At 41.2% G+C, this 25,364-nt stretch overlaps 1 protein-coding gene across 1 annotated transcript in view; it reads left to right on the top strand.

The window, feature by feature from the left end:
- The first annotated feature begins 423 nt into the window (after nt 1-423).
- Nucleotides 424-25,364, top strand: part of ptgir (prostaglandin I2 receptor) — a 31,472-nt gene continuing 6,531 nt past the window's right edge. Inside the window, exons 1-2 of the mRNA XM_037776422.1 lie at nt 424-629; nt 807-1,872. Coding sequence (XP_037632350.1) covers nt 1,039-1,872 — 834 coding nt within the window. The 5' untranslated portion in view covers nt 424-629; nt 807-1,038. The remainder of the gene's footprint in view (nt 630-806; nt 1,873-25,364) is intronic.

A 25,364-nucleotide genomic window follows, 5' to 3' on the forward strand; every position in this document is an offset into this window, starting at 1 on the left:
TAACCATTTCAATCTATTGGTGTCTGTGTTTTGCTATTTATTTCAGTCTACTGCAGTAAATGTAATATGTAATATAGTTCACTCTTAAAAAGTTATGCATTTAGGTTTTGTCTAAACTTGAGAGAAAAAAATCTGATTATAGTGTATGATATTAATACAGTAGATAATGTGTTCAACATTAGACACAACAAGGAAGAAAATAACTCCACAATAAAAAAAAGATTTTTACCTTTTTTTACCTTCTGTTTATCTTAAACAATGTGTTTGAATAACATCTGTCAGTGTGTTTGGGTGCTCCAGTACAGTCAGTGGTGGGTGGGACTTCACATCGATCCGAAACAGACTGGGAGGTGCAGAGCGAGAGAGAGAGAGAGAGAGAGAGAGAGAGAGAAAGTAAGAGGAGGGACAGTGGAGTTTATTCAGTCTGTCTCTGTGTCTCGTGGGCTCAGTGTCTATCTGCTGCCGGCAGCAGCACTTTTAAACTCTGTATCAGCTAAATATTTTACAAACAGGGAGCCTGAATCCTCGGAAAAAGAAGAAGAAGAAGAAGAAGAAGAAGTTATATTTAAAAGTTTCAGTCGCTCAAGTGTTGCTTCTCTCCGGCAGAGCCAGATGTGTAGTAGTGTAAGGTGAGTGAATATTACTCACTGAAACTATGATAAGAACTGTTGAGAATTATTATTATTATATTATTATTATAAGACATTACTGAGAGGATAAACCTGAACAGGATGCCACCCTCGTGGGAAAGATGGTTTTATGTTTCCTATAATCAGCTTTTTTTTCTTGTGTCATTTGTTCCACAGAAAGATTTCAAAACTGTCTTGAAGTGACAAGAGAGGCAGAAAGAGAGAACCACGTTTCTAGTCAACCCAGCAGCATTATGGGTGTTATTACTACACAGCCCTGCCTGCTGCTGTGTTTCCCAATGATGGTGTCGAGAGGTCAAGATATCCATTTGTTGTGTGGCATTTTGTTATTAATTACACACTGAGCAGGTTTATTTCTTTGCTTTGAGTTAAAAACATAAACAAAAGCATGGTTTCAAACGAAACGTGTCACAACACCACCTGCAATGACACTCTCATCGTGAACGAGGATGGCAAGCCGGCGACGAGCATCATCATGTTCTTGGCCGCCGTGGTGGGCAACCTGCTGGCCCTCTTCATCCTCGGGGTGCACCAGAAGGAGCACCGCTCCAGGTCCTCCGTGTTCTGCGTCTTGGTGACCGGCCTGGCCCTCACCGACCTGCTGGGCACCTGCCTCCTCAGCCCGCCCGTGTTCATCTGCTACGCCTACAACTCGTCCCTGATCAGCATGGGCGGCCCGAGCCTGTGCAAGCTCTTCGGCTTCGCCATGAGCTTCTTCGGCCTGGCGCCCACACTCATCCTGTGCGCCATGGCCGTGGAGCGCTGCCTGGCCATCAGCCACCCTTACTTTTACTCCGTGCACATCCGCCGCAGCTTCGCCAAAGTGACCCTTTTCTTTATTTACCTCTTTTCTTTGGCCTTCTGCCTCCTGCCGTACGCAGGCTACGGCAAATTCAGACAGTACTGCCCCGGCACGTGGTGCTTCATCGACATGGACGCCACAGGGGACGACCAGGCCAGTTTGGTGCTGGCCTTCTCCCTGTCCTACTCCTCCCTCATGGCGCTGCTGATCTTCGCGGTGTTTGTGTGCAACGGTTCGGTGATCGTCAGCCTGGTCCAGATGCACCGGAGCCAGATGATGCGGCGCGGCTCGGTCGGGTCCACGGGGAGGAAGAGGAAGCTGAGCCTGGCATGGTTCGCGCAGGGGGACGAGGAGGTGGACCACCTGGTGCTGCTGGCGCTCATCACCCTCATCTTCGTGGTCTGCTCGCTGCCACTCACTGTGAGTTCACCTTTGACCTTCCGTCTCCCTCTCATTCTTTGTATGACTTTTACAGCCCATTTTGTGGTTTCGTCCTCACCAATTTGACCTCTTATTTTCATTACATTACATTTCACAGTATGGGTGTAAGAAAATATCGATACACAGGAGTATCGCGATATTATGCTTTGCAATACTGTATTGATTCTCCAAAACGCTGTATTGATTTTTAAGTAACCTCTTGGAAATCTGCCGGTGGACCCAGCCTCTATTATGTCTTTCGGAGGTTGTAGCGGGCTCAGTTTTAAAGCTAGGGTGAAGGTACTGGCATCATATGATATTAGAAAAACAACCATGTCATACTTGCATGTCGTGAAGGAGGCTAAATAAAGCTCCAAACTAAAATCATAGCCATTTTCAAAGGGGTCCCTTGACTTCTGACCTCAACATATGTGAATGACTATGGGTTCTATGGGTACCCACGAGTCTCCCCTTTACAGACAGGCCCACTTTATGATAATCACATGCAGTTTTGGGCAAAAACCATGCAGTTTTTTGCATGCAGTACAAACTTGTGTTATTTTCACCTATTCTAAAATGGTGTATTTGAATATTTCTGCATACTGGGGTCCCTAAACAGTCTTGGAATTGAAAAATGAGTCCAGTTGTATTCATGTGTGAGGATGTTAGTCCCCATAATAGCCATTTCACATAGTAACTTTTCAGTTTTATACATATGGTGGTGTGTCTTTATTCTCGGACAGTTTCCCTAAAATCACAATATATCGCAATATATTGAATCAATACGCCTGTATCATGATACGTATTCTATTGCCAGATTCTTGCTAATACACAGCCATATCCTTTACAGTGGATATGGGGAAAGAGCTAACACCCTGATGTGTCATGTATTCGGTTGTCGAAACACGAACCAAAACTCCTCAGCAAAAACAAAAGAAGTTAAATAAGCTTGAAAGGGGAATAGACTAGAGAAAGGGAGTTTATCATTAACCATGACTGGATGTAGGTCTGTACACTGACAGTAGAGGGTAGTTTGCAGTTCATTTTAGCATTAAAGAGTTTCTCCTCCTAAACTTAATTCCTTCCCCCTCATTCTGTAATCATTATATACATAGAAAGCTCAGCTGGCATGGCGACCGTCAATATATTTCTTGCTGCGGTATTTGTTTGTGTGCCCGGTTGGAGTCTCCACTAATAAAAGGTGTGCCAGAGAGTGCAGCCTTCACCACACAAGGCATGGGTGGCGAAGTGTGTGTGTTAGCTCCATATCTGTCCCTGTTTGAGAGCAGTGTACCAAACCTTGACAACCCTGGAGAACTGGTCCGGCTCTGCCTTCCCCGGAGGGCAAAGCTTTCCTCTAGGAGGAATCCGAGGTTAACCAGCCTCCCCTATGTGTGTGTGTGTGTGTGTGTGTGTGTGTGTGCGTGTGTCCCCCTTAAGCAGTAGCCAGAGGTACTGAGGAAAGTCAAGTTTGGGGAATAAAAACCAGCTGCAGGATGTAATTAATGTCAGTATTATTATAAAAGGCATCTCTAGCCTTGTTAACAGATGATCAGGTAGATTTACAGGAAGCCATAAAAAGTGTTTGTTCATGTTCACCAACTACTCATTGTCTGCATCTGGATGATTTGTGGTAACACTTGAAGCCTGGAAGGTTTGACTAAGCTACAGTGGCATGCAGCGTAATTTTTACCCAGAAGAGAGAGGTGACGAAACACACTTGTCAACACTTTATGAGTCAGACTTCAGGAAACTGAAACCCCAACTTCATCACTTGCAAAGCGTATACGTGTTCTAGCCGTCTGGGGGTGACTTAAGTCTCAATTTCAAAATAAAAGTAGAAAACTTGTTGGTCTTTTTAATTTTCTCTTCTAAAATTAACTTTTGTTCTCCAAGTTGATTTGCTAACTTTAAACCCCTATTTTTAGATTTACTCATCAATATTAACAATCTAGAGCATGATCAGTATGAGATCAGTATCATTATGTCTGAATAATTTAAGACGCTGTTATTAAGTAATTAGTGATTCATGCATCATCTCAGCAGACCTGCGTGTGTTTGGGTTCTCGTTTGCTCATGTGCATGTAATGTACATCCATATTGTGGTTGGAACCGAAACAACTGAGACGGCGGTGATGATGACGATGTGCAAGATTACGAGTGCACTACAGCCGACTTAGCGTGTTTCCAGACAGATGCAGCTTCATGATTAATACCGGCTAGTTTGCCTGAAGCACAACAGATGTTGGCGAATAAAAAAGTCTTGTTGTTTATTGCAATGAAAATATAGTAAAAGCGCACTGACACAGTTCAGAAGTTTGTTCCTTCGCATAGTATACAAGCATTCAGTCATTATTCTTGCGTGTGCTAACATGTGTTTCCGGTTAGTCTTAGTTTACTCAAAGCACTTTCATGTAATTGAATACACCTTGGAGAATGGTGCTTTCAAGCCCTGCAGAATGGGCTCTGTCTGCAGGGACTGCACGCTGGCACTGTAGATGTGGGTTAGATTGAAAACAGGTTGCCGGAAAATGAACGCTTCCTTTTCTTAATGTTAAATTTAGCAGAGGAGATCCGAAAACACTCATTATTTGTCGTTGCGGACTATATTTACAGATCACGTTTACGAGGTCTTGTGTTTGCTTAGTGGCTTTTTGGACAAGAACATACGAGGCCGTGTTTGCTCAGTGTATTTCTGAGGTGTGACTGTTTCTTCTCTCCCAGCGAGGTTATTCATTGTTATTCAGGAGGCAAAAGTCCACATGTTGTGGTTGTGTTCAGGGAAATGGTAAAAGATGGTCAGATATCAGGGAATTTCTTTATTTTTTGGGAGGTGGTGTGGTGGGCTGACGTCATTTTTAAGAGTAATCCATTGGCTGTGAGTGTTTGTCCTGTTACCAGCTTCCCAGGCTTGTCACTGTACGGCCCTGGCCTTATGTTATATATCACCTCTGGCTAATTTAAACCTACAGTACACACAGCCGAAGAAGATAAGGTGCCATTAACCAACAGAACATGATGTGATGAATGTTATCAGCTGTTCTGTGCAAGAACGTTTGATTTGTTTGATGTAGCGTAAAACAGTAGGGACATCTTGGTTTGTTCTAGGAAGGACTATTGACTTAGTGTACTGTTGTGTCATGTGGAATATATGGTCACTGCGAAAAAAAAAAAAAATCCATCTCCAGCTGTAGGACAGGATTCAAAGCCTGCTCTCCCAGTGTAGTCAAACACTGTTAGCGCTACATTATGTAAGTCTACACCACCAAATGAACAATACAATTGACCTGAATTAAATCAAGTATGTAGTCTGGGTTGATAGGAATTGGTGCTTAACAGGAAGTTGATTAAAAGAAAGTTAATCATTTATATCACAAGCGCAAATACCAAATATTTGCTGGTTTCAGCTTCTCAAATGTGAGAATTTGCTGCTTTTTTCCTGATAAATTAAACAGTTGGCTGCAAAACAGGCAATTTGAAGATGACTCTGAGAGGTTTTCTGACATTTTACAGACTAAAAAAATGATCAATTAATCAAAAATAAGATGAATAAATGGATTAGCCTTAAAGCTGATCATCCTTAGAAGCTGCCCTATACTTCCCTGTCGATTAATGTGCTCCATGTGAGTTTTTATGATCAGTATATTTCACGCGTCTTGACAGAAGGTTTCCCTCTGAAAAGGAAATCAACACTCCTCCATTAGGCCTTTCTTTCTTCCTCTTTGTCGCTTGTCATCTTCAGTTTATAAATGGACAGAGCCGTCTCCTTCAGGGGACAGGTACAGACTGATCGCTTGCTTGCGACAATCACCAATACCTCCCCTTCCCTGCCGTGGTTCCCATGGGAACCACAGAAGCTGCCCGGGGTCCATATGTTGCCGGTCAATAACTGGATCAATAACGTGCTGCATTCGTATCCCAAACTATTTGCCAGATTGTAGGTGGTTTTAGCTTTAAATTTCACCCTTTATCATATTAATCAATAGTTCAGACTGAAAATATATATATATGAATAACCGCAGGGCAGGTTTTGCTTTTAGGTGACTGTAGCAACTTTAATCTGGAGCAGCACTGTGGGAGTTAAATCACTGACGTTTTGACACTAATGATAAAAGGTTTCCATTAGTGTCTGAGTCTTAGTCAGCAGACTCATTGAATTGTACGGGAGGTTGGAAGACAGGGAAAGCAACAAAGACCCATAAACTAAATTATACCTCACTGTGGTTTTGAAAGTATTATAAGTATCAAAATAGCAGCTGTAATGAGGTGATTTACACTAATTGTTCAGCAAATACTAGATCATTAAAGTGAAATGAAGTGCTAAATGGTTGGAGGAATTGAAGGTGGAGTTTTTTTTAAAAAACAAAGTTTGGTTTTACATTCATTGATTCTCACCAAAATAAATCTTTTGAGGGGCTGAGTTTTTGGAATAATTTTAAACCCGTATTGTTTCATTCGTTTGCATTCCAGCAGTCCTGTTCGTCCTTGCCTCTGTTGGCACAGTTCTACATTTCTTGGCACGTCACCCAACAGACACAGACAATGTATTGCTTCACCATGTGTGCGTGCTAATTATAAAACGAGGACCCACTCTTAAAAACGTTGCTCTAAAGGCCCAAACACAACAACCCAACATCAGAGAACTAGCAGCGACGAAGGCCGCCTGTTGCTTCGCCTCACGTCGCCTTTGTCTTGGCCAAAACGTTGCACTCGAACACACCGCAAAGACTATAGCTGACGGCCAACTACCACCACGAACATTCTGCACCTGCGTGAGATGAAATAAGTCTCCATACCGGCAGGTAGCGGTAGTCTGTTCTCCTCATTCAAAAAGAGAAACCGGAAGACCGAGGACTGCTGATATACAAGCCGTTGTAATGATACGTATACATGAAACAAAGCGGCGTTTGCCAACCATTTTCACACCACTCTCACTCACCATTTAGCTTCATTCCAGATCGCCATGTTGCTGTGAAAACATCCATGTATTGGAATGATCAGATAAGAGGGCCCACACAGAGTTTACTTGCTTTCCTCACGTCCGTTTCTCTTCTCGTGCACTGATTTGTTTAAGCCTAACAGCCAATCAGAGTGATTACTCTCACAGATAGGTTCCGCGGCTGATTCAACATGCTGAATCGGCCGGACAAAACTCCAACACGGGCAGACTAGAGCCGACGGTGCGGGACACACCGAAAAATAGGCCGACAGACGCCCGCAGACGGCCCCAAACTGACCGATGGCCGACTGTCAGCTCGGTGTGTCAGGGCCTTATAGCGCTACTACAGTAAAGGTGAAAAACTCCATAGGGTACCTTTTTAAAGAATCAGAGTATAGTGCACTTAAAAAACATTTTATATTCCAGGACTTTACATTTTTTACACTTAGATTTTAGATATCATGTCAAAATCAACTTGACTGTTTTTGATTTAAACAGGACATATCATGAAAAAAATATTTTTCAGTGCTTGTGCACACATATTTAGAGTGCCTACCAACCCACAAACTGTGAAATAAGACAACCCAGTCAGTTTTTTGTGGGCTGACCAGATCAGAAAACATGTGATTCAACAATCCAATCAGATTTGACTCCCCTTCCTATGTCACATACAGGCTCATTAGAATATATCGTTCACAACGTGAGAACTACCTTTGCAAAGGTGCATCATATTTTTCTCACAAGCCAATCAGAGCAGACTGGGCTTTTTCAGGAGGGGGTCTTAAAGAGACAGGAGCTAAAACGGAGCGTTTCAGATGGAGGGTGAATACAGGTATGTTCAGACGGACAGTATGAGAAAAATAATGTGTCTTTTGAACATTAAAGCATGTAAACATGTTCTAGTAGAAATCCCAAATACAAGTATGAACCTGAAAATGAGCATATGTCCCCTTTAATAACGAGTAGTAAAGTGCATGACTCACTTTGACATCAAGTCTGAGGATTTCATTGCATTGTCCTGCTTGCTCCTAATCCCTCTTTCTCTCCCCTGTGGCTACCAATAATGATTAAAATACAAAGAAGAAAGGCTTGTGGGTTCACAAGAGCCCAGAAGGCTGTGTTCTGCGATTTGGAAAAGGAAAAATGTAAATACCAAACACTTCCAATAGCTCTGAGCAAACTTGGCAGGAGGGATGATTGTCAGGAAGAAGTTAAACAACAGCTCTGACACATATACAGTCACAGGGCATCACGCCTCCAGGAGTCAGTGCAGCACCTCATAAATCTGGGCTGTCTGACAGACTGGGAAGAAGGAAAAGTAAAAAAAAAAATGAAACAGTATGAAACAAAAGACTCTGTATTTTGAACACACAAAAACATGCACCGCTTCAGGGATTCTGAAACTGAAGAATGATAGAGGAACCAGTTAACAGAGCCATATGTAGACATAACTCTAGACGAAAGCCTTTAAAACCACTAACACATTCAGACAAATGTGACAGTTTATTTCCCTGAAGGACTTAAACCATAAGCAAACAGCTAAATCAACCTTAGAATAGTTTCAAAACAGCCAGGAGCTCTTAAACCCCTCAACATGCCCAGTCAAAGCCCAGACTCCAATGCCAATGAAAATATGCAGAATGACAGCTCTTGAATCCCCACATCCAAACTTGCTCCAGATTTAAATCAGTGTGAACGAAGAGAGGAAGTCCCCCAATCCAAAATGACTCGGAAATCCCTATAACGCCTGTCATAGGTGCTATCAGATGAGTCCGCTTGTGCAACAAAAAATGTGGAAATAATGGTGGTAATCTTTGTGTAGGCAGCGTAGTGTACCGTGACCTTTGCAGTAGTTTGACATGTGGGAGTGGTACAGTCAGAGATGTAAAGACACACATGCAGTGACATGGTAAAGATAAGAGGCGGCTTTGTCTCCCAAACTGTCGTTGTGCTTGAGTTGCCCCAGGTGCTGCTGGGAGATAAATCTTATTGTGAGCTTCATCGAGGTTTCTATACGGAAAGATGATGCTCCGCAATCAGCAGCTGGACTGAAAAATCAGGATTCCTTTCTTAGTGGATGGATGCTTTATCCTCCATTCAACATGTACACAACACATTTCAATAGGCTACTCTATCAAAAAGTAAGCACAACTACAAGCCAAGTATATACTTTTCTGTAGGCCTAGGCAAGAATAGTTAATTATGCTTTTCTTAAGTATGGCTCGATCAAAAGGTTAAGTACAAGTAGGCCTATAAGCCAAGTATACTTAGACTTTTCTGTATACTTGTCAGTATAAGCCAAGTATACTTAGACTTTTCTGTATACTTGTCAGTATAAGTCAAGTATACTTAGACTTTTCTGCGTACTTGTCAGTATAAGCCAAGTATACTTAGACTTTTCTGTATACTTGTCAGTATAAGTCAAGTATACTTAGACTTTTCTGCGTACTTGTCAGTATAAGCCAAGTATAGTTATATATGCTTTTGTTAAGTATATCTCTGATAAGTCCATAAAAAGTAAACTGAAAGCATATTCTCTTATTTTAAGTTTAAAAGAAGTATACTAATAGCACACTTAAATAAACTACGCCTTACAGTAGTCACAAGGCTGCAGTCTTGCTAATCCTGCCCTTCACTACTAGTTTTGTCCTGTACGTATTCACGTTTTACTCGGTTTTACTCGGAATTTGGACAACAAATGGTAGCAATGAAGATCCTCGAGGAGATGAGGTATAGATATTATTGAACCCCTTTGATGTGTCATTGAAGTGTGTGGTTGCTGCAGATCACGGCCTCAGGCTACAGTCAGACAATAAGGGGTGTGAGCAGGTGCTGAAAAGATTTGTAATGTGCTGAAGCACAGAATGATGACAAGAGAGTAAAGACAGATGTGGAGAGCAGATATGAGATAGAAAACAGAGGTCATTGTTCCATGTTGTGTTTTTAGTTATCCGCATTAAAAACATATTCATGAGTCGCTGGCCCGGTTATGTGCTTGACTGTGTAGAGGTAAAGTGATCGATGTATTCTTTTGGTACCCTTTTCTCCTAGTTGAAGACTGTATTATATTTTTCTCATTCTTGCTCCTCGGCTATTGGAAACCAGATGTGCTGTGAAGGACACAGAGGCCCTTTATTGGGCGTGTCTGTGTGTGGACGTTGCACTATTGCATGGAGAGAGCTTGTAGGTTTCATATTAACGCGTGCTCAGCACATGGCTGTTTGTCAATTGGTCAGAATGATGGTGACTTTGCATAAGTTAAGTAAATTGACCAATGGAAAAGGGTGTCTTTGTCTTGGAGAAAAGCATATAACCTGTGTATTATCTTCCCTCGAGAAGACATTCCTCTTTGACTTCTGGTGTCTTGTGCTAAGGTATTATGTCTCCTACAGTTCTCCATAAGAGCTGAACTTTTCAGCATAATTTGCCTGAATTATATAGCTCAAATAGATCAGACTCCATCTGATGTGATTTTATCACCACTTTGGGGAAACAAGCTGCAAATGCTGACATATCACCACCTTTTCAGTTGATTGAGCAAATTTGTTAGCAAACAGTTTGCTTATTTCAACATCCAGCAGTTACAGAGCAACATTATCATTCATTTGAAGTCGTGTCTCTGGCCGCCTGGTGATTGTAAGTCATTCTCTTTTAGCTCTGTTTTTGTTCTCCACCAACTCCTGAGGGAAATATCTGGCTCTTTAGCTGTTAAATGCGCCACTGTGTTCGCCAGCTATTTGCTAACTCTGACTTTTGGAAACAATGAGAACGGTGAGAGTGAATTAAAAAAAGTTTGTGGGTTTAGAAAACCAAAAAAATGAGCTGATAGATGCTAAATGCTCCGTAAGGGTTAGGGGAACAGCAGAGTCGGGTGATTATTCTTTGTGGGTTCCTCACTGCGAGCGACCCCTTTCACAGACAAGTAGTCATGTGATTTGTGGTTAATATTGATGAAAAGCACTTTAAAGTGTTAATACGTGCCTCCTTGTCCCCTCCATCGTCTGGTATTTTGTTATTGCTCAAGTTGCCATATTTACTTCTGGAAGTGAAAACATTGAATATAGCTCTTTTAGTCATAATGCATCACAGCTTTACTGTGGTTGCTGACTTGAAATCAATAGAAAGTTAAAATGAATGCTGACATGGCAACAATGGACAACATCCTGTTTGGGGCTGCCTTCTTAATGCTTGTCCCTTGAATGATCTCTGTCTACTTCCAGTCAGACTGCCTGCCACATATTTCTCTGCAACTACATATTGAAAACATTACTTTGGTACTAAAACGGGGGATGTAGAGCGATAAAATACCATCAACAGCATTTGCCCACCCGCACTTCTGAACTTTCAGTAACCTTTTAAATTACAGGTCCTTAATTGATGAAAATAATTGATGGTAAAATAGATGCCATTATTTTACAAGGTGCCCTTGATAGATCCATTATGTGCTTATGAATAATTTACGTTGTCCGTATTGGGCGTATTGCATGTAGTCTGATTATTTTTGATAAATACATGATGAAAAAAATGTAAAATCTAATAGCCCCTGCACCGAAGAATTGGCCCGAGATAATCCCTTGTTGTGCATTCACGCTCTGACAAACATCTTTGAACAAAAGCCCAGCAGTATTGGCAACAAATGTGCAGTTTGCAACAGATGATGTCTGGAAACATTTTTTCATAATTCGTGCTGGTTTCAGAAGTGTGCGGACATTCTGTTTAACTATTGCATTGTGAAATAAAAAAATGAAGACTGTCAAAGTTAAGTTGTAGCGGACTAAGTTTTAAAGGTACAGTTAAGATACTGGTATCATATGAAACTAGAACACCAAAGGAATCCATTGGTACCAACCATGTCATACTACAACTACTACTACTCGACGCGAAGGAAGTTAAATAACGCACCAAACCTGCTCCAAATTTTGGCGAGGAAAACTGGCATGGCCATTTTCAAAGTGGTCCCTTGACCTCTGACCTCCAGATATGTGAATGAAAATGGGTTCTATGGATACCCACGAGTCTCCCCTTTACAGACATGCCCACTTTATGATAATCACATGCAGTTTTGGGCAATTCATAGTCAAGTCAGCAAACTGACACACTGACAGCTGTTGTTGCCTGTTGGGTTTGAGTTTGCCATGTTATAATTTGAGCATATTTCTTTATGCTAAATGCAGTACCTGTGAGGGTTTCTGGATAATATTTGTCGTTGTTTTGTGTTGTTAATTGATTTCCAATAAGAAATATATAAATACATTTGCATAAAGCAAGCATATTTGCCCACTCCCATGTTGATAAGAGTATTAAATACTTGACAAATCGCCCTTTGAGGTACATTTTGAACAGATACAAAATGTGTGATTCATTTGCGATTAATCTCGATTAAATATTTTATTCGATTGACAGCCCTAAAATATATATTCTTGTCAATACCCATTTTTCAGCAGTCATGACTGTATTAGTAATGGACTTTGCAACAGTGGGCTGCCAATTAAACAGGGTCTGTATTTCATGGGGGTCAGTGACAACATTTCTAGGTGAGTCAATCGGGACAAAGTTACAGTTAACTGACACTGAACGATCTTGTAAAACAGCAGTGCAAAAACACATTTTCACTAAGCCGTGTGCATCTGTTTTTACCTTAAGTTGTGGCCAATAGCTGTGGACACGTGTCATTGATTACCCTTGTTTGTCGTGTCCATGAGGTGTTTTTCAAAACTTTCTGTTCCTGATAAAGATGGTCGGTCCAGATCGGAACAACAGATGATTAAAGTTGTAATAGGAGCATAAAACACGTGCACATTTCTACTTTTCCCTGTAGAATCTACGTCTCCAATAGTTTTAAGACCGGCATCTTTTATTACATTGACCAAACAATAAAATCGTATTGATCTTGGCAAATGTTATTAGTTGTTGGCCTATTTTGCTTCTTCGGGAGATGAAGAGCGGTCAGCCCAGAATAAATCTTCTTCTCCGATCAATAGCTGCCTCCGAACTCATTTGTTTAGTTACTCTTTGCTCTAAATGAATAGCGTACCGACTGTCGGCAGCTGTTGTTTAGGAGTAGGTGTTATTGGAAAGACAAACTGTATATTCCTCTTTTTAAATACTGCTATTTCAATAATTTGCTTGACCCAGCTTTTCTATTATGACTTAAAAGATTATTTTTGTACCACATTTCAGGCAAACAAAAAGCACATAAATGCTATTTTTCCTTTTCTCTTGCTAATGGCTTCCTCGGACATAAACATTTGGTCCAATCAGTCAATTAATTCATTATTTGAATGACAGAAATTCAACACAAACACAATATTCCAAACTTTCCGTGATTTCAGCTTCTCAAAATCGAGGATTTACTGCTTTTCTTCTTCTGTTCTTGTTGACGTCATTTCAAATTGGAGTGCTTGTTGGACAAAACAAATGATTTAAAGAGGTCATTACATTGATATTATATAGAATAAATGACTAATAAATAACTTTATTGGTAGATTATAAACATAATCATTAGTTGCAGTAATCAGTGTAGGCAATACACATGATCAAGACTACGAATAATGAGAAGATTAGTGGATTTCTGAAGGAGCTTGTGGGTGTGGAAGACCACCGAGCTGGAAATGTGTTTTCCGACTGATATGCACTTGTATTGATTCATGTGTAACAGACGCTTCTGTGAATGTTTTCACTCTTTGCAAGCAAGCGGGGCACACCTAAACACCATTTCTTCTCAACGGTGGTTGTCTTTGAGAGAGACGGCAACAGAAGGAAGATTTCCTTTTGATGCACTGGTGTGCAGAGTAGTAGGTTGGGTAGGTTGCATGCAGGCTGAAATAGTCACAGTTGCCAAGACATACAGAACTTATCAGTAAATCCTTCCCACGCAGCCGTTCACCGTATGTACAAACACATTATTTACCGCTCTCCATATTTGTCTATTTGGGTTTTTGCCATGTGTGTGTCCACAGTTATTTGTCTATCCTTCATTGTTCACACGGCATTGCGTGAAATGAGCTCCACACCCAAGTGTAGAGGTTCTCAACCTCAGGGTTGGGACCCCTCGTGGTGTCACTTGATATGCAGAAACTGATGTATTGATATTTGTTTATTCCCAGTATATTTATTAAACATGTCCGAGAAAGAATTATAAGCCTACACTTTAAAATCTATTTTGAGCTCCATCCATGCTTTTGAAAACATAATACTGTATACTAATGTTTTAAATGGCAACTTCGGAGATATATTTCAGGAGGAGCGGACTCACTGAAAAAGAAGGAGTTTTTCTACCAACAAACCAACAAATATATGGCTTGGTAACTTCTAGCTTAAAATATGGGGCATGAAACTCACTATTAACCTCCATAAAGCCGAGGGGAGCTGCACATTCAGGTGATAATTCCCTGTATGTTCATCACTACAAGGGTTGGTTGACGTAAGGTGGTCAGCTAAATAGCTCAGAGAGCACACCAACCAGAAAACAGCCATTTCATCATTTTAGCTGTTACGGAATTAATGTTAACTAATCTGCCAACGGTGATGTTTGTCATTTTAAAGAGCAACAAATGTAAAGCCTGCTATCTATATGTTTTCCATTGCTCATTGCAAATAAAAAAGTGAGAGGAGATAAAGGTGATGAGAAATTTGTTAATGTCAGAACAAATCCAGGTATTTTGCCAAACGCGAACCGGATCCAAAATGTAACTGGCACTCCAAAACCTCCCCTGATGTTAACTTAATAACTTCATATTCCGGGAAATGTTGGTACAGAGAGAACAACAGGATTCTCGTTTCATACTTTTCCAACAGTCTCAGGAGATATATGGCCTAATAAAAGTTGGCTGAGCCGCGGTGAAATGCAACGCCCTCACATCAAACAAACCCTAAGTGCAGCTGGTGATCGTCTGTTGTGCTGAGGGACGTGTGAAAAAGGGAAATCCACTTCAATAAAAGCCTGACATAAACAAACACTTGAGAATCAGCTTGATAAGGTGACGTGAGATGGACGTGTTTCAGTTCATCTCAAATCTTTCATCATGGGAAGAAAAAGTAAGAAATCACTCTTGTGATTGCATGCGTAAAATTAAATCTTTTAGTGTAACGAAATCACTGAGTAAAGGAAGTATGGATGTTGGATGTTGAATATTTCCTTTCCTGTTCCATTAAGTTGACTTCAGCTGGCATCAGATATGTTATGATTCATTAATAAAAAACTTTATTAGATAACCAGTCGTGCCGTTGACGCTGGAGGGTGTTCACTTTCCTATCACAACTTGTAAATTATGATGATCCTTCTGACTAACACAGTATGAATCACTCAGCTTTCAATTATTGATTATCCCTGCATGCCAGAACACTCAGTTTTCCGGTTTCATTCTTTACCACAAGCGTCATTAAATTGTCTTTGCGGAATTCTCCCTTCAAAATGCGTCTGAGCACTTTGACAACTGGGACTAAACAGATCCAATAAGACAATTGCAACCAGGCTGCCATTGCAGCAGAGTTTTTTTAGGGCCCAGTGAACTCTAACTGTTATTGAATTGTTTGTTTAAATGCGAGAGATACTGTTGGGGGTGCTGCAGGAGTATGGGGTGAGGGTGGCACTTCTTAGGGCCATCCAATCTCTGTATGCCCAAAGCGAGAGCTGTGTTCGGGTTTTCGGCAGTAAGTCGGACTCGATTCCGGTGGGGGTTGGCCTCCGCCAGGGCTGCGCTTTGTCTACAATCCTGTTCGTGATATTCATGGACAGGATATCGAGGCATAGTCGGGGGGAGGTGGGTTTGCAGTTCTGTGTGCTGAGGATCTCATCGCTGCTTTTTGCAGATGATGTGGTCCTGTTGGCATCATCGGTCTGTGACCTCCAGCACTCACTGGATCGGTTCGCAGCCGAGTGTGAAGCGGCCGGGATGAGGATCAGCACCTCTAAATCTGAGGCCATGGTTCTCAGCAGGAAACCGATGGATTGCCTACTCTGGGTAGGGAATGAGTCCTTACCCCAAGTGAAGGCGTTCAAGTACCTTATTTGTGAGATTGGCCGGAGAATCGGAGCAGCAGGGGCGGTATTGCATTCGCTTTACCGCACCGTTGTGACGAAAAGAGAGCTGAGCCGGAAGGCAAAGCTCTCGATCTACCGGTCAATCTTCGTTCCTACTCTCACCTGTGGTCATGAGGGCTGGGTCATGACCGAAAGAACTAGATCGCGGGTACAAGCGGCCAAAATTAGTTTTCTCCGGAGGTTGGCTGGCATCTCCCTTAGAGATAGGGTGAGAAGCTCAGTCATCCGTGAGGGACTCGGAGTAGAGCCGCTACTCCATTGCGTTGAAAGGAGCCGGCTGAGGTGGTTTGCGCATCTGGTAAGGATGCCCCCTGGGCGCCTCCGTAAAGATCCAGGACTAGGTGGAGAGATTATATCTGCACATTGGCCTGGGAACGCCTCGGGATCCCCCAGTCAAAGCTGGTTAATGTGGCCCGGGAAAGGGAAGTTTGGGGTCGCCTGCTGGAGCTGTTGACCCCAGCTAAGCGGTTGAAGATGAGTGAGTGAGTCAGTGAGTGTTTAAGTGCACAGAACCTGGAAATAAGTGATGGGAATAAGTTCCCCCCAACTCTCCTCTGCTCCAAGAGACTCCCTCACCGTCCTAAAAATAACATCAATGACATTGTTAAGTCCAATGTGGAAAAATAGCTTGATGTATAATGATGCTGACAAATGGATAAGTCTCCAGATGAGTTATTTATTTATTTTTTTTACTTTTTATTTATTTGTTTTTCAGTTGTTATTACACTGAACAAATTTCACATCAAACATAAAAACAAAGATAAACTCAAAAAACACAAACACAAAAAAAGAAATCTGTTCTTTTCGGATCATCTGAAGTCCCCCAGAGGAGTTATTTTAAGTCAGTTTATATTTTTTGATGTGTGTAGCTCAGTTATGGAATCAGCTACTTGACGTGGAAGAAAGCAGGCTGAGTGGAAAGATGTTTATTTTGGATAAACAAACTAACTGGTGATGAAGAGAAGAGTGCACTTTGGCTCGGTGAGCTATTTTGTGCAAATGAAAAAATCAATAATCAGAAAGACAAACGGTGGTTGCAGAATGTAAAGAACACTTGTATATAGGCACTCAATGTTGAAAATGGACGTATCTGCAGAGGAAGAAAAGCAGTTTTTTTTTTTATTTATTGTATGTTGTCCTTTTTACTGGGAACTAGTTTTTGTTTAGTAAGATAAAAACTCAAGTTTACTGAGTCGGCTGCTCACTTAAACATTTAAAGAAATGGCTCAACGTTTTGCTTATTCACTTTGAACATTTATAGAAGCATGTATACTGTTACCATTATGTTTTTTTATTTTGGTTTTATCTACAGATGTATTGTTATATTTTCAATGTTTGATAATGTTGTGTCTTGTAATCTCATGAGGGATTGGCTACATGTCTGGAAAGATGATGCCGTGCTATTGTTCTCATCCTCCAATATCCTGAAACCCCAATAGTCCAAAAAATAAGGCTGTCCTCGACCAAAGAAATTCTTTGTTGACCAACATTGATACGATTTTGTCGACTAATCGATTAGTTGATTTAATCGACAGATCTGTAAAACAGAGTCTCTCCACAAAGAACACTAAAGCACCATTTTAAATCTTGTGTTTACCAGAGATGTGCTCATAAGTTCCTTGGAAATAAGTCATTCAGCATGAAAAAAGCATAAAAAAAGACTAATCGACTTGATAAATCTTAGTCGACTAAGACCAACACGACCGATCAGTTGACTAAACGACTAAGAGGGGGCAGCCCTACCGAAAAATGTCCAGTTGGACCGAAAGCTTATTTGTCCAGTAGCCCGTTATCCTGAAAACAAATAGCCATTGTTCCGAAAATACACACTCTCACTGCAACAAACAGACGCACACGGCTAATTATTATGCAGAATGATGTCATTGTACCTTCCCGAGAAGTTAGTCTTTAGAGCTTTCTGCCAGAAAGGGTTTATTTTAACTCAAACCATGATCTTTTCCTAAACCTAAACAAGTAGTTTTGTTGCCTAAACCTAAAGAAATTTGGCAAAAAAAAAATCGGGAAGGTACGATGACGTCATTTTGCATACTAATTAGCCAAGTGCTTCTGTTTGTTGCGTGTAGAGTTTGTATTTTCAGAGCAATGGGCCTTCGGAACGATGGCCGTTTGTTTTGGGGATGACATTCTGACATTCTGTCGGACAAATGGATTTTCAGTCCAATGGGACTTTTTTTGGACTATTGTGATTTAGGAATAATGATCCGTCGGAACAATGGGCAGTCTCCAGAAGGAGACAGAAATAAAACGCACTATATTTGTATTCATATAGCCCATAATCACAAATTATCTTCCGATGGCTTTACAATCTATTTGAGTGTAGGAAGTCTGATATGCATTGATGAATGCCATAATCCAGGCATCTTATCTACTGTTGCCCCTTTGCTGCTGACCTCCAGTTAACACCCACCCAGCACACAGATTTATGGGCCCAGCAGCCTCGTAGGAAAAACTCACAATTGGATGTTTAAAGGGAGGAATGCTGGGTTCCAACAGTCCTGACAGAGTGATCATTTAGAAAAAAACAAGCTTTCACAGAATAATTGAAGATCAAAATAAACACGATAGAACAGCCACACCTGTGCTTACTTATCATCAGTCACTTATATATCCTTGTCATGATGGAAGTGCTTTGTGGTTGTCCTTATTCACACTAGCAGCACTAAGAGGAAGTACATTTGTTGAATACAGGCGGAATAATGCAAATCTGCGCAGTGACTGCAGAACGTAATGATTTTTTGTCAGTTGTATATGTATAGTAACGTTTTATGCAGCGGGTGGCGTTACTAAAATGTTGGCATTACTGCAGCACACACCAAAGTCAGCATGTGTTTTAGGACACAATCTTCCTGTGTTTAACTAAAAACAATGTTGTAATATATTCGCCTAATGACGTGTATTGTGTCGTGTTTGTTTTTTAAATCCAAAAAACAAAACTTCCAGACTGTGTGTGACACATAACTGATTCATTTGGCTGTGGTTTGTTGTCAGAGTCTTGGGGAAAGTCATAAAACTGCAGGCCGGCAGTGTGTGTCAAGACTTGTAACAGTCTGTATTTAGTCTGTAGTTCGCATTGTTTTAATGCCAAAGAAAATTATCTGGAATACCACAGATGCAGTCATTATCAGATAAAAGCTGAAATATTTCTCTTTAGCACTGAGAAGTAGTTGAAATTATGTTTTTACTACAAAAAAACCTCATGCATCCGATGTCACATTTGGTATTTTTCCACATCACTCTTGCAAGCTAAACCAAAAATGACCTCACCCGACCACGTTATGTCTAAATAATGTCTAATTTGTCATTTGCTAAAGCGATGAAATCACACACTGAAGTAAGTAACGCGAGATGACGCACGTCTTGCAGTTTAAAAGCAACAGGGGTAATTTGAACAGAATTTATTGGTATTGTTGTAAAGGTAGCGAGACACGTGCGAGAGCAGCAGCAACACTGAATAGCAGCACATAAACAACAAGCAGAGCCACAGTAAAAAGTGCCAGTCTTAACTTCTAACAATACGCCACTAATGAGATGACGTGAAATTACCGTGTTTCAACCCAAAAAGCTACAGATTTTAACTTTAAGTACACAAAACGCACAACTAAGCTCTGGGATTACTGACTGGAAGGGAAATACAGGAAAAGAGTTTAACGACCTCTGCTCATATTTAACAAAGTTCTGGCCATTATCACTATATGTTATGATAACATAACAGCACTCAGCCAACACCTACACTGTTTTACTACACAGTCTACAACTGTAATGGTCAGTTTGAGTAACTTCACCTTTGTTTTCACAGTGTGCAACATTTCGGGGGATCTATAAGCAGAAATGGAATATAATATTCAAAACTATGTTTTCATCAATGTATAGTCACGTGAAACTAAGAACCGTTTTCTTGTTAGCTTAGAATGAGCCCTTCATATCTACAAAGGGAGCGGGTCCTCTTCACGGAGTCTGCCATGTTGCTCCGACATGTTTCTACAGTAGCCCAGAACGGACAAACCAAACACTGGCTCTAGTGAGGCTTTCACTTTTTTACGTCACCTTAGTTCTCCGATATGTTTGTGAAACTGCGGCGAACTGCGATATCACGGTTTTGCACTCGGCAGCTCACGTTACCACAGTCTTGGAAAAGGAGGAGTTAGCGGAGGGGTAGTTGGTTTCAATCTGCAACCACACCACTAGGTGTACCTGTACACTGTACTTTTAAGTGGTTTAGACGAATATAGGCAAACTAGGAATTTATTTACGGCCCATCTGGTCATCTAAAAACTAATGTTATCACAGATGTTATCACATCCTCATAACTCAGTAATGCAGTTGTCTTAACCAATAGGAATGATGGATAGACCTACAAAAATAGGACCTAGGTTTTAAAACAACAACATAATTACAAATGAATGTTGTTCAATGCCAATGAAAGCAAAAGATATAATTTATAGGGCTCAGTTGTGCAAAGCTGTTGGCAAATGAGATGAGGAAGTGTGCACATGGCCGAGAATTAGAAAAGTGGGATGAAAGTGTGTCCAATCATGAAATGAAACAAGTACAAGTCAACAACAATCACATAAATTGAGGTAAAATTTTCAGGCATTAACATCTCTCAAATATAATCTGCCACTGGTCTCAAAGTGCATACATGGCATCAGCAACATCAAATATGTTCAGTATAGGCAGCATAAGGCTCTCACAGCTTTATCTCTATGAAAGAGGAACTGCGGTGAACGCCTGTTGAGTCTCCTGTCTGTCGCAACAGCAACAAGGTTTTGCAACATGACCAATGTGCCGACCTATTCTTATCATATAGACACATATCATCAGCCCACTTCATATTTCACTTTGCCATTTTTTTTAAGTTGGGGTTTCACCCTTTCGCAGTTGCTTCCACTTCCTCTTTGGCGTTGCTACTGTATTTGTTTTTTTGTCAGTGGTTTGTTTTGTTTTTTTCAGTAATACCGCAACTCCTGCAGTTTCTCACCCCACACATGCATGACAGTTTACTCATCAGGGAGCTCACCCTGACCCTTTGTATTTACAAGTCTGAGACTGTGGGCCTCCCCTCAGACACAGCCCTTAGTTTACTTGCTTAGTTTTGCTCAATTCCCGGATGGATCATGATTATGTTACTTGATCCCATAAGACAAGATAGCCCAGTATTGCCGTTTGATATAACTTCAGACTACACCAAACACATAAAAGAGGTATGTTGTAAAGACATTTATTAGTTTCTGACTCAGGGAAAGTGTAAAAAGTGTAAAATCCCTCAAAACTACTGTATCTCTTTAACCAACTCACACACACACAATAGGCTATTCTATGAGATCTTCTTTTGATAACTGATCTAATAACTAATGTAATATGTTCTCATCTCCGTTCACTGAGCCTCCCATGAAACAGTTTGGAGACCCCTGTGGAGGCCCGCCTCACTTTGAAAACCGCTGGATTAGATTCTTCAATTTACATTACTCAGGAGAAAGAGGCTGATAATTTTAGATTCTGTAAAGGCTCTATCATAACTGGGGAAGAGAGTGATGCACCAAACAACACCCATGAGTTATTGCCGATGGGGTGTGTAAAACGTTTGTTATTGTGTGCTGTGGTCACTTTTCTTCCCAGATAGTTGACTGGATTGAGTGTTAGAGCGACGCCTCTTCTCTGGAATAGTTTTCTCACTGAAGTCCATTTTGCACAATGCTGGTAAAAGCTCTAATGGCTCCAGGTTACTCGCTGCAGCCTCGGGCACTTCTTCTTAAGGAGGAAACTCACTAATGGACGTTCAGACAGCGTTATTCCCCTGATGAAACTTGTCTGAAGATGAAAACAAGCTGACTTTACTGCCTCACGTTGCTGCCACTCATTAACATTCAATGTTTTCTTGCTCCTGAGAACACAACACATTTACATTTAAATGACTCCTGGGATGCTGCCTAAGTGAACAGATTAATCCTGAGATTGTTCTCTGTGTTGTAAAAGTCACTAAACAAAGCCTGAGGAGAAATTGACATAATGGACAAATTGATTACATGCACCAGATGCATGTCGACGCTCTTTCCATCAGACACCCACTCCTTCTACCTCTCTGTATCTCGTTCTGTATGTCAAAGGACACAAACCATCTCCTCACTGACCTAACCTGCACCTAACTGCAGATTGTGGAGCAGGGAAATTCCCCTTCAGTGTAGAAATGATAATGCTCCGTTCCAGACAGCTCTGATGTCGGTATTTTCTCAGTTGAAATTTCCAACTTCCGACCTTCAAGGCTTCAAGGTGCAAACGTAAACAAAAGCTGTGGCGTGACATTTGTCACAACCGTGACAAACTGATGTTTCTTTGATCTCAGCAGTGCAGCCGAAGATCATTTTCAGAGATTGTTTACTGTAACCAGCTACCTAAAACCATGGCGACTTATTGTTACATCAATTTACATGCAGAATGGGTTATACTATATGAGAGTATGTATTTTATTTTAATTAAATACAGGCAAATATACGTTACGTTGCCCTTTAGTTGATGGTTTACATTTACAATGCTGCTCCATTGTTGTGTGACGTCTTCTTCTTCATAAAGTTTCATGTACATGCCTGCACTGCATGACTCACCACCAGCGTACCATCAGGTCCTTCAGGAAGTCAATCTTTGGCAAAGGTCATCGTGGTCAGACAGCCCGGGGCAAACATGTTTATTTGATTCTTTGACTCTGACTTGGAGCCTCATGTTGCTGCAGTTAGAGGAGCCCTACGGGGAAAAGCTATCATTTAGAAAACGCCTAATATTGAATATAGTAGTCATTTGTGAGAAATGATAGCAGTGGGTGGAAATCCAATCAACTTCAGTGTTCTTGTGAATCCTGGATCAATGCACGTTATTGGACAGCTACCTTCACACTGAGTTACAAAAACTGGAGGATGGAAAGTGAAATGAGAAGTGAGAACTCTGTATATGTATTTCACTTCACTGATGTAACTCGCCAGGCTGAAACAGAAACACAAGTCAGTTTCACACACCCTTGGTAAACTGTGCTGCTGCTGTGTCATTCTTATTTGCTTATTTTTCAAGAGTGAGATGAAAGCATTGTTATCAATCTCATACCTTTACATTAAGAACAGGATGTGTTAATGCTCATAAAGGCTTTTAGCCAGGGGGAGACAGAACCTTTCAAGCTTAAGAATTAGGATGCTGCACTTTGTTTAAATCGTACATAAAACAGAAATGTTAAAAACGTAATTTTGTGGTTTTATGACAAATTACATGCTGTAACTGTTTCCTCCAGCCGGGTGGAGTGAATGTACGCAACCTCCTCTGTTTTGTCTTGTTGTCATGGCAGAAGGGCGTTGATTCGGTTTCAGAAGTGAGGGGTAGTGAGAAAGAAATGCAATGTAAATCCCTGCATTATTGATGCGCTAACCCTATAATCACCTATATTTCCTTGATACACTAAAGACGTTTTAGTGAATGAACCAACCTGAAACAATAAAAGTGAGGGGGACACATTTAGCTGGTAAAGACCCAACAAGTCATGTTACTGTAACTTACAGATGATAATATACACATCCTGTATATTAGGGCTGTCAAAGTTTGTTAATTTCTTTAACGCAACTTGTGATTTTTAGGTTGTAGCAGGCTCAGTTTTACCTCTAGAGTGGATATACTAGCATCATATGAAACTACAAAATATAAAGAATCCATTGGCACCAACCATGCCATACTAGCTTGTCGCAAAGGAGGCTAAATAATGCTCCAAACTTACGCTTAATTTTGGCGAGGAAAACTGGAATGGCCATTTTCAAAGGGATCCCTTGACCTCTGACCTCCTCGTATACTGCCGTAAAAAACACCAATTGATACAGAAATGCGCTGTATAAATGTCAAAGAATGCTCCTAAAACCTGAATAGTATCAGCATATCCCACGTCTTAATTGGAAAATGCTCCATTCAGAAGAAGGCCTAATTCAAAATATCGGAATATGCTGTTTACATGACTCGTGTCAAATTCAGAATATCGTCATAATCGGAATAATAGTGGAATATTAGTGTGCGTGTAGTCAGTTTTGTGTTCACAGCTTGTTTCCACTGCCTCTATAAGTGGACAAAAAAATCCCACATCTTCTCATCTTACTCTCGGAAGAATAGCAATCAAGCATGTTTCCCAAATGTTGAACTACTCCTTTAACGACTAGTGTAGCACTGCAGCATTTCTCTCTCTCTCTCTCTCTCTCTCCCTGCTGGCTCGCTGCTGTAAACAGTCCTCTCTAAAAGAGGTCTGTAATCTCTGCGCTGCCTCCGCTCATCCCCGTATAATGATCCTGCAGTGAAACAGGATCAGGAAGAAGGAGTTGGGAAAAGTCCTCCAGGACCACGAGATGGAAAATAATGAGTCGTAGAGTGTAGGCATCCATTACGGGGTCTGTTTCCTGAAAGACAAAGCAACCATCAGCCCCAAATAGCATCTTGTGTGTCTCTGCCAGGATGTACCCGTTTACACCAGCTGGGTCCAGGTAGATTCCCAGTCATCAGGATATCAAAGTACTGAGTAAAATGAAATAATCTTTATGACTAAAATAGCATTCCAGTTCTCTTTGACATTTTAGATATACGTTCCGGTACAGATTGCAGATCAGTGGATGGTGATAGATGTCTGGTGTATGGCCAGCAGTCTGCGAATGTACTGTATGCATCTGTATACAAGCATGCTCACAGTATGTTCCTTCAAAGCGTTCTGCATCATCATGATGATGCAGAACGCTCTGTTCTCCTTAAAATAATCACCCCGCTCCTCAGCTGCTGTGTACCGACTCTGGGCTGCTCCTTAACCACAGACTGATACATTAATATGCTCCTGTTTAAGGAGAGCCTGACATCTCATCAGTTTTGGCCCCACATCCTGCAGTGCTTAGAGAGGACAGCTCGTGATTTGTGGCCCCTCTCCGCAGGGCTTGAGATCCGTGGAGAGAGGACCATAAGAGGCAGGGTGGCATGCAGCAACAGAAGCGAGGGTGAGGGCGGTAAATGTGGATCGAGACAACAAGGGGCGGGGAAGATGGAAGAGCGTACGAGGATGCATGTCTGTTTGAAATGTTCCTGGCAACGCCGCGTGATGAATAAAGTGTACGATAACTGCGCGTTGAGCACGAGAGGCATTTGTCATCGCATTTGTTAGTGTGTTTTATGCCAGTAGCCCTAAGATTAATTTTTACTTCAAGTATTAATTCAAATAACAAATTGTTGCCAGCGTATGGTCTGTTTCTCGGTCACAAGACGAAACAGTTAATGGTGTTGTGATTCTGGTTGTAAAAGAGGTCAAAAAAGGACATATTTCACTATTGTTTTGGAGGCTTTTGCATTTAGCTTGTATTGTTTATTATTATCCATGTGTTGGCGTGTTTTTTCTCCGGGTTCTCCGGCTTCTTCCCACAGTCCAAAGACATGCAGGTTAATTGTTGACTCTAAACTACCCGTAGGTGTCAATGTGAGCACGAATGGTTGTCTGTC

Source organism: Sebastes umbrosus, chromosome 7 (genome assembly GCF_015220745.1).
Source record: "Sebastes umbrosus isolate fSebUmb1 chromosome 7, fSebUmb1.pri, whole genome shotgun sequence".
NCBI classification, from domain to species: Eukaryota; Metazoa; Chordata; class Actinopteri; order Perciformes; family Sebastidae; genus Sebastes; species Sebastes umbrosus.